Source organism: Poecilia mexicana, unplaced genomic scaffold (assembly GCF_051168715.1).
Source record: "Poecilia mexicana isolate PSO_F unplaced genomic scaffold, ASM5116871v1 scaffold_12, whole genome shotgun sequence".
NCBI classification, from domain to species: domain Eukaryota; kingdom Metazoa; phylum Chordata; class Actinopteri; order Cyprinodontiformes; family Poeciliidae; genus Poecilia; species Poecilia mexicana.
Window position 1 is genome coordinate 10,995,754 of NW_028263381.1, and position 10,645 is coordinate 11,006,398.

A 10,645-nucleotide genomic window follows, 5' to 3' on the forward strand; every position below is an offset into this window, starting at 1 on the left:
TTGTCTCTTTTGACTCATCATAACTACAGAACCTTACAAACATTTTCAAAAGGATGTGAACCTTTTTCACCTTTTATCATGTTGCAACATGATAGACCAACTTGGGAGACAACTTTGTAATGCAATAATTTGTGTAAAGGATCAGGAAGTAGAATAAGGAGTTTCAGTTCCTCATTATAACTGCGTTAAAGAACACAACGCCTTGCATTAGTGCTGCTTCCTTTGTGTGATTGTGGAATAATACAGCTTTTCTGTCCAGGTCCGGTTTAGTTTGTGAATATTTGGGTCCCAAATATAATTGAGGTGTGAAGAAACAGCAGATTGAAATTCACTGTTGATAAGAAGTACGTCAGCAGAACCCCTCATACATACAGTTCAAAGGTCAACAAATAATTCTCCCTTTTGAAAGTTAGTATGGATGAATACAATTTTGCTCATGTCCAACATTCCACATGGCAGAGAGATCTCTGCCATGTCCCTAAAAAGTTTTAGGGACAAAACTTTTGTTTTGTCCCTAAACAAAAGTTGTTTAGGGACAACTTTTGTCCCTAAAGTTGTTCAGGGACAACTTTAAACAGCTACATAGAAAAATGTATGTGCTTGTTTCTCCGGCACATACATTTCAAGTTGTGCGAAAGCTTTGAGAAGGATTTCAATTAACCACACATCTTTTTTTTTTCATTTTTCTTTTTTTTTTGCTGACCCTGCTGAACCACATGTGATGCAGTGAAGTGCATGTGATGTTTGAAGCAAATGAATGTATTCTAATGAACCACTAGGATTTGGGTAAACATCTCATTAATCATGTTTATTCCTGGATAGGATTGGTAAAACCTCAAGAAACTCAAGTCACAATCATTTCTGCAATAAATAAAAAAAACAGAACAAAAAACAAACAAACATCAAAAAAACAACAGTTTTTGTTATTGGAAATTTTGTGCTACAGAATTGATAAAACCCAAAGACATATTTTGCAACTGTATATCTGGTTTTATTTTTGAGATGCAGCAACAAAGTGTAAACATTGTACACAGATTTCTGCACAGTACAAAGCTAACTCATGTACACTATACATTGTTCATTTCAAATATCAAACAAGTTCCACCAAAAAGTAAGAAAGAAAATAAACAAAACACACTTCATATGCACGCATACGCTGCAGCTTTTCAGTGAGGCAGAGAGCCTTTAATGACAAACCAATACCATTTGTAAGGTTAGGTTTTGAAAGTACAAGAAAAGTATTGAATTCTCCTTGGCATCTGTGCATAAATGGTTCAAATCAGTTGCATAAAAAAGGGTAGAGTGGAACTTCACAATAAAAAGTGCAAAAGAATCCATCAAAAATATACAAATATTACATCAGTGCCAAATAAGAATAATGAAATGTTGGATATATTCTGCAACCAACTCCCTACACTGTTCAGCACGGTGTCAGTTAAAGAAAAAAAAAAATCAAAGGAAGAACAAGAATGAGTCATAGCAAAACTGAATGGAGGCATGATACAACCAAAAACAGGATAAACATTTTTCATATTCTTTTGTCTTCAATGTTTGTTAAAACTGGGGGATTAAAGATTAAATCTAGAGTTTATGAAGCTGTAAGAAAATCCTGAATGGGCCAGGGGCCTATGTGACTTTTTTTTTTTTTTTTTTTTGCTTATTGCATGCAAGTCAGCATCTGCATCCAAAATATCAGCTTTCTGTGGTCACAGCTTAGTAAAACCTCCCTACTGCTGCATAAATAGCTCCTTTAGACCAAAGATCAAAGTCTGCAGTATTGCACAGTTGAAATATCAGTTGCAACGTCATGTAAGCCGAGCAAAGCTCAATAAAAAGGGCTCCAGCTGAGTGTACTTATGGATATAAGAGTTTGACAGGTGTTTGAGGACAGCCACACTGTCTCCATCAGACTAAAGTGAAACATGCCCAGAGCAAAGCCGCACACCATGTCAGTTAGGTGGTGTTTACCCAGGAGCACTCGAGAAATGCCCACCAGGAAGGCCCACAGCACCAGCAGGATGCGCAGCGGCACGGCCAGAACCAGGTGAGACAGCAGGAATTTGGAGACCATGGCGGCCCGGCTGGCGTGAGCGGCAGGGAAAGAGTACACGTCCATGGCGACGCAATCCAGGAAGCCTGGCGCCATCTCCCACGGTCCTCTGCGCTTCACCAGTCTCTGGACTCCAGCAACCGTCATGACGTCAAGGATGAGGGCTACGAGAACAAACGAGAGTGGAAGAATCAAAATCTTAATGCTGTGCATAAAGTGTTCAAAGAGTTTCACTGCATAAATGTTTCCACTAAGGGAGTCGTTAGTTTATATATATCCACGACATAGACGGTAGATCTGACTTTTCCTTTTACCTTTTCTTGGAAAAGATTTGTGATATGCAATATGCAATGAACAAGTGGAAATATATACTGTCTTAGAAATAGCAAAAACACAGATTTGCTGAAAATAACAGGCAACAAAAAAGTCTATGAAATGAATAATAAATGGTTAAAACAGATGACATGCAGTTAGTTGTAACACTTCACTCTGTGTATCTTATCAGCATTTCTATTTTTTTAATTCCCTTGTTTTTCAGTTGAGGTTAATGTCACTTAGCAGTTCTCTCATTTCTTGGAATATTTCAAGTTACTGATCAATGTATTTGTTCAAGCATGGAAGCAGTAATCTGACTGTCACATAGGCTATGATAAGCTGTACAATGTCTTGCTTTACACCTCCTAAAAATAACTGCAAGTGAAATACTGATTTTTCTTGCATGTACTTGTTCACTATTGTAAGATCTCGCAATCCTGCTGAGTCTGAAAACAACTGGAATACATGTGTAAACAGATATCTTGGTGACTAAGAATAACCAGTGTGGCATACAATAACACCAAGCAACATTTGGTCCAAGTTCGCATGCCGGAAATTTGTAGAGTCTTTTTATAACTCAGCGACAGTCCCAGAAATATCCATGGCCCCTTTGCTATCTCCAACTTCAAGTCTGCCGTCGTCACACTCTTAAAATCAACTGTTTGACAAACTGGGTTTGGTGCCCTGATTCAGCGTTCTCGTAATGCTATCTATTCCAGCCGCAAGAAACCGAACATATGCAGCCAGATTTAAACCAAGGGAATGGTTTAAATCAAAACATATCCATTTGTTGGAATGGCCCAGTCAAAGTACAAACTTTAATCCAAAACAGAATAGGGCTGAAAAATGTGCCACAATATAAGTGTCTCATATCAGTCGGTATTGATAATAATTAATTAGATTTTTTTTGTTGTTGTTTGTTTGTTTTAGATATCTGAAATAGTGCCAAACTGGCGGCATGACCTTTCCTGTTTCATCCGCAATTTTCACTCCACTCCGCTGTTGTTTATTTTTAAGCAGTAATGAGGCACAGTGGGGGAAGCTTAAACTGTTGCTACACATGTTACTCAACAGGTTATTGCTAGGTAACCAAAGAGTGAGTGAGTGAGTGAGTGAGTTAGCTAATGCCACAAATCTTGCTAAGCTGGCCGTGAGAGTTTAAACAGCTAAAGTCTTCCCTCTGCTTACATCCCCCAGAATGCCGCGTGGCTTTGGATTGGAGTTAAGTGAAATTACTGAATATATATATATATATATATATATATATATATATATATATATATATATATATATACATAGGTGCTTCTGCAAGGCATTCAAAATGCGGTTTCAGGAGGTTTTTATAACTATATATTCACATATTCAATTTCACTATAAAGATTCAGATATTACATTTTTTGTTTAAAAAAATACCTAAACATGAGGAGTAAAAATGCATTGGCTTTCCAACAAACAGATTTTCAATACAACCTGATTATAATTAGTGCAAACATGTTGTGTTCATTCAGAATTATAAAAAGCATTTTTTTCTAACTCAGAAAATTGAATGCTTTTGCAAATTTAGAGAAATTTTAATAAAACTGAATAAAATATTTACTGTGTTTTCCTCAAAACCTACAGTGATTGATAATAATGCAAAAACCTCTGCATAAAAAGGGAAGTGATTGTTTCAAAACAACACAACTGCAAAAAAAAATAAAAATAAAAAAAATAAAATAGTGTATCATATTCAACTGAACTCTGAAATGACAGTGTTATCAAGTAATATATAAAATCGAAAACACTTTCGGCCACCATTAAATATTACTTCCCCACTACTGTCGCTTCTGCGTGTGGATTTTCTCCAGAACAAAAAAATAAATAAATAATAATAATGAACAAGCACAGGAGCTCAAATAATACCCCAAACACAATGCAACAGTGTCCCAAATCCAGAGATTTGTTGGCTTCCAATCAGTTCCAGCATGGCCTCAGTGAGTAGATTTGTAATACTTTCAATGTGATTAATCTGTATTTTGTGCTGAGACTGGGGATTTGACTGCAAACATGTGACTACAGACACACAGATGTCTGAATGATTCTGAAAAGATCAAGCTTTGTTTGTGGTGCAGGGTAAAAAAAAGAAAATAAAAAAAAGACATTTAATAAAGCAAAATTATTTACGAGTCTGAACATGACACAACCTAAAAATGAAATAATGCAAGCTGGCTTTTCACTGCTCAGGTTCCAGGCGTATGTGTTGCTCTGCCGGATCAAAATTAAGCCATTAAAGTTTTTGATTAAGGTTACGCATACAACCCAGCATCAAATATGAAACATAAATATATTATTGTAATTGGGAAATATTTCATTTTTAGTTTGATGTTTATCTTATGTTTCCAAAATAAATCGAATATGGGAATGATGTTGAGAACTCTGAAGTGTAGGGTTAGGGTTTTTTTTTTTTTTTTTAGGAATGTCAGGATTATTGTTTCTGTCTGAGCTATGTGTTGAGTCCTTTGCAAAAAAATCTAAAATATTTTTGAAAGTCATCTAAGCAGCTTCTAATGTATAGCAGTAAGCAACGCTAAAGTTTCAAAGTAAAAAAATTGTTTGAGATAAAACTGAACTTTCTAAAAGATAGTAAGCTATCAAACTTCTTGACAATAAACATATTTTTTAAATAGCTAAATACAAGAGTTATTGTTCACCGTGCAAGTACATTTCTCTTCATTCACATATTCCAAATATTGAATTTACAAACTTTATACAGATTGTTGAAGCCTTTACACGTTGGGATCAAAACCACACAAACAGAAGGGATTTTCCAAGATCTCACTCTACCTACGGTCAAATGTTTTTAAGATGTTCTTGCAATATTTTGGAGCTTGCATTATTTTGAGCATGTCATAGGCATGGAATTTCTAAAATACTCACATCCCTAAAACATTTCCACATGTTGTCACTTTTACAACAACAAATTTTGATGTATTTTAATGGGATTTTTTTTATGTGACTGACTCACATAAACTGACTGACATACGAGGAGTATGTCATAAGCTTTGAAGCTCTCACAGAGCAGCGTTCCATCAATCATTCAGATAAAAAGAGTGAGGAACTGCAAACCTACTTTAACATGACCAACCTGACCAGGCAAGAAGAGCATCAATCACTTAGGCAGTGAAGAGGACCGTGCAACTCTGGAGGAGCTGCCCTGTACCACAGTTCAGCTTGAATAATGACTAATTAATTAATGCCTACTATTAAACGTGCAATCCGCAAATCTGGCCTTTGTCGAAGAAGGGCAAAAACAAACCCGTTGTTGAAAGAAATCCATTTGGATTTCGAACTGCAGTTTGCCACAAGCCTAACAGAGCAAACGTGTTTCTTATAAGACTTAAAATTGAAATTACATCAGAAAAATCTATGGAACAAAAACGTAACACTGTACATCATCCTGGACACATCTTTCCCATGATGTAGTATGGTGGTGGCAGCATCATGCTGTGGAATGCTTTTCTTCAGCATAAGAAGCTTTTGGTGTCGCTTTACACTGTATGCTTTTCTCTCATAAAAATATAGAAAAAATATGTAGAGCCTATAAATACTGTATATATCCTATCCTGATCCTTGACTTAACTGTGACATAGTGAAAATAATTGTTTTTTTGTGTTATTTAAAAATGACATTTAATTTAGAATTTTCTGCTCACAGGGGGAGAATCTGTATCATTAATCGTCGCTTTTACCCATGTTTCTGTTTTTGTGAAACAACGAAACATTTCTGATTATAACACTTATAATAAACCCTTGTATAAAACCAAAGGTTTTAACTTAAAACATTTTAGTTGATGTGTCAGATTTTATAAGAATTTATGAGCGAGACAAAGAAATAAAGCAGCAAAAAGTGGATGTGAATCAGAATCACCCCCAAATAATGACCCGGCGTGTTGCAACTTGGTGAATGCGATGTGGTATTTATTTACCCAGCAGCAGATTGACCAGGACCTCCTGACCAGCCAGAGTGTTGCTCCGTGTCAGACATACGATAGTGCCAATGATCCACGTGATGCCGTGCCCCGTGAGCGCCAGCAGGGCCACCATGGACCTGCAGCCTCCCCAGGAGGACGACGTGGAAGCGCACACCCCCATTCGTTTGGACAGGCAGATGTCAATGGCGAGGAGGGAGTTCATTGCTATCCCTTTGAAGGAAGGGTTGAGCTGCATGCAGTCCTCCTCTGGCATCTTGGTGGACTCTCTTCTGTCCTTGCTGCCGCCTTCGGTAGGTTCTTCGCTCTTCTGGATCGCTTGGTGCTTGGTTTGAGGCGCGCGTTTAGGACCGCAGCGGTTCTCCGGGGGCCCGGAGCCGCCACGGAGGGGCTGATGATTGAGAGACATGAACTCGGGTCTGCTCAGGACGCTGTTCCTCTCCCGCGCCCTGGATCTCACGTTGTTCGCCGAGGGCATGTTTGGTCAGAATCGAGTTTTCCTTCTGAGGGCCCAATAAAAGATAAAACCTCGCAAGGTAGTTCAGGTGGCTGGAGTTCACCACGACGGCCCACTGTCTCGGAATAACACCAGTCCTCCCCCTCCTGTGGCCTTAATAGCTATATTTAGTGTGGGGGGAATGCGCGATGTCCATGTTGTTTATATCACGCAGACCGGCAGAGCGCAGCTACTGAATGGCATCAGCTTCCAGCCAATCCCGTGAAACCCGACCTACAGCATGGGCACATAAAAAAAAGAAAGAAAAAAAAAAGATCAACATGAGCATTTCAGTTAGGCACAACAATACAGCACAGCTCGGCGTAAAATGTGAAAGAAACTCGTGGTCTCACCTCCGGCATCAGATCCTCCCCGCAGCATCCATCACACCTGTCACATCCTGGGAGCGAGTCGCCATATTCTGGATGTAGCAAAAATCCGAGAGAGCGTAAAGAAAGGAAAAAGACAATGCAGCTGTGTTGCTGCTGCATCTAGTGCTGCTGCGCAGATTTGACGTAGTTCACGCACAACCACGATTCAGATTAAGCGGTGCGCTCTGACGTACAGCGGAGTTCTCCAAGGTGCTTAAAAAAACAAAAAAAACCCCACACATCACAAAGCTCATAGGTTCATTTCTTATTGATCTCCAAATACAACAGTTTATAAGAAAAAAAAACGTTATTAAATAATAACTAGGGTAAATTATTATTGGAATATAGAACAAATACATAATTTATATCATAAATACAAATTTTAACACGCTTAAAACACATTTTTATTTTCCAAACCAAATATTCTTTAAATTATTTCACCATTTCTCTAATAATTTCTACAATGTTACTTCATTGTATCTCTTAACCCTACCCATCGTAAAAAATGGGCGTGACTAGCTATATTGTGGTCAACACGAGCAGCTTAACCAATCAAATGTTAGGATCTGGTTGAAAAGTCAGTGACAGTTTTAATTATGTCCTGCTGATCTGCAGTAAAGCAATCAAGAACTAATTGAATAACAGTTGAAATTATTATTATTATTATTATTATTATTATTATTATTATTATTATTATTATTATTATTATTATTATTATTATTATTATTTTAAATGATAAAATCTTTGAATTTTAATTAGTTTGTGATTTAGGTCCTTACTCAATAAATGTGTGGTGTTTTAATACTTCAGGAGACATATTTACGTACATTAAGGTCCTATTTATTATTTATTACATCTTGGTTTTTTGACAGTAACTAAGTAAGTTAGGAATTTATAACAGCAGGGGTGAAAGTAGTTTTAAATTCTTGGGGTTACTATGACAAATGTATATTATATATTACAATTGCTTCTTTGTGTGCTTTGGAGTTTCTGTGCTGATTAATTCTTTTGCGGAGCGATAAAAGCTGCTTATAGCTCTTGCATTGTTACAGAATGGAGCTGTATTTCCTTCAGCCCACTGGCTGCAATGTCGACACCACTTCGTCTTCCTAACATGGCACCTCCTCACCCTGACTCTCACACTGATAGGAGGAACCACAGAGCTCTGTTAAGTTAAAAGCACATCTTCTGAAGTTGAGATATTTTTCCTCCAACAGGTTAGATTGGAATCACCTCAAACAAGATGTTGGTCCGGATTTTATTTCAATGTTATTTGTGAATGTTAGGGCCTCATTTTCAACAGTGGAGCTATAAAGGTTGAAAAAGGTTATTATTTTGGAGAAAGTCTCATCAACATCAAAATTTTCACTAAATAAGAAGCAAAACATTTTTGATAGAGGAAAAATGTCTCAGACTCTGAGCTCAAAGCGAGATGCCAAAGAGCAATAAAACTATTATTTTTAAATTAGACAATTTAATTTCACATTTGTTTGTTAAATACTTAATGAAACATATTTACCGTGTTTGATGTTTGTTGTGAATGGCGTATACTCACAAAGTACGAGGTAATTAGTCCAAGTTTGTCATTCAGAAACTACAGCGGCTGTGGTACGTCACAGCAAAGGTAAACAAAGGTAAAATAACTGAACAGGTGATCAACTGTAAACCACTTGCACCTTTTTACTCTCTCTCTGTAGTTTAAGCACACCCGTTTCTGTGGCAACCTCTCGCTCCTCGAGCCGAGCACAGATTACGTTTAAAACATTTAGTCGTTAGGTAGGTTTTCAGGCTTGATATTTATTTTGCGATTATTAATAAGCGCTCCCCTGGAAGTGGTTGATTAGTTAATTTTAAACTGCTGCTCTGCGCAACACCTTATTGAAACAATAATTACTGAGATTATTATTTTTGTTGGGTCATTAATTTGAACATGTTTTGTTGACCTTTTTTTGTTGTTGTTCTTTAATAAAGTTATGAACGTTTTGATAAGCCAGTCAGAGGAGGATGTGCTGGTCTCAGTTTGTCACCTAATGCCGAGATCGACTCAAAACCTTCCGCGATCGACGTGTTGCAGCCCGGCTCTAGCAAAGCACGAAGAGTTCAGAAACAATATGAAATGAGAGAAAAAAGTTATTTATTAACTGATTAAATCGTGTTTTGGATTGTTCTTGAAAAACTAATCACTCACGGCTGATTAGTGGGTGAACTCACGGCTGCACAGTGAACCCAATGATTCTTTACAGCAAACAGTCCCTCCCTCTCTGGCAGGTACTGCGTACCCCCGCTAAATCTTTTAGGGGTACACAGTACCCTATCGTACCCCCCTACTTTCACCCCTGTATAACAGTATTAAACAGAAAATGGAGATTTTAACAAATAGGCCCCACCTAGGTGTAAATAAAATTTAGAACTTAAATTATGCTTTTAGAAACTAAGGTTGGACAAAATAGGCCAGTTACAGTTTCAGCGATCACAAGTGAAAACACTTACAAAATATAAAGTTCACCACCATTTCACAATATCTGATATTTTCTTACTTTGTGAAACAAAAAAATAATTCGGCTTTTCAGAATTATTTAAAATAGGGCCACATTTAGCTAATAATACAGAACAACAGACAAAAGTATCAGTATGTGATGGGGTTAGCTGTGAGGGTTATGCAATACCCCAAAAGACAATTCGAGCTGCAATTGTAGAGAAAGGTGATTTTATAAAGTATTGACTCGGGAGGGCTGAATACAAATGCCTGCAGCACTTTTTATATTCTTATTTCCAACAGATTTAGAAAATCGTTTCCCTTTCACATCACCTATATGCTACTTCATGTTGTTCTGTTAACCTCAATCAAATACAATAAAGTTAGTGGGTTTGTAACGTGAAAAAAGGGGGGGAAAGTTACATTATGCGGTACGTCATGTGGTACTTTTTTTTTTGAAAGAGAAAACGAAAAAAATAGAGAGAGCTGTCTATTATGCAGTAATTATACTGAATCTAATGATGCCTACGTTTCCCATCGTGCTCACTGCTCAAGGCGGAAGTGTCGTCATGGAGATGCTTATAAAGCTGCTTCTCCGGCGGCTCTGTGAGCAGCGGGGTGAACCTGCCGTTGTTACGATGGGACGGTGACAGAGATCTGACAGCTCGTTCAGGAATTTCTCTCCAACAGCTGCACAACCCGAAATGCTAGCATACGACCCACTGGCTTCAACAATGTGACAAGACGCATTGTTTGGATTAGGTCTGTCATTTTTTAAATTTATTTATTTCGGACTTTAGTGGGGTTCTTTTATTTATTTTTTTTTTTTTTAACATAGTCCTATGTTACCGATGGATCTGGGGGCAAAACGTTGACCCCGCAGTGTCCTTTGGATGTCGCCGATGTAGTCTTAAACTCTGCCGGGGATGGCTCTCCTCTCTCGGCGGGACGGTTACCGCAGCCGCCGCTG

The 10,645-nt window shown here is 37.7% G+C and overlaps 1 protein-coding gene across 2 annotated transcripts; it reads right to left on the reverse strand.

Annotated features, from left to right (window-relative positions):
• Window positions 1-969: 969 nt before the first annotated feature.
• Window positions 970-7,674, reverse strand: LOC106925445 (inactive phospholipid phosphatase 7). Of its 2 annotated transcripts, XM_014999803.2 has the most exons (3): window positions 7,182-7,674; window positions 6,330-7,062; window positions 970-2,214 (listed from the first exon to the last, which is right to left on the reverse strand). In XM_014999803.2, the coding sequence occupies exons 2-3, from the start codon at window positions 6,808-6,810 to the stop codon at window positions 1,826-1,828; spliced, it is 870 nt and encodes a 289-aa protein (XP_014855289.1). In that variant the 5' UTR covers window positions 6,811-7,062; window positions 7,182-7,674; the 3' UTR covers window positions 970-1,825. The 2 variants fall into 2 exon arrangements, with proteins under 2 accessions (XP_014855289.1, XP_087867040.1); XM_088010914.1 differs by having other exon boundaries at window positions 6,330-7,674.
• Between the last annotated feature and the right edge of the window lie 2,971 nt (window positions 7,675-10,645).

What these genes read in the sequence shown, in the direction of transcription:
- LOC106925445 (XM_014999803.2), bottom strand. Translation starts at nt 6,810, where the DNA reads ATGCCCTCGGCGAACAACGTGAGATCCAGGGCGCGGGAGAGGAACAGC. An exon ending in CCTGGTCAATCTGCTGCTGG is followed by an intron (nt 2,215 to 6,329) that starts GTAAATAAATAC and finishes TTGTTCTCGTAG; the next exon opens with CCCTCATCCTTGACGTCATG.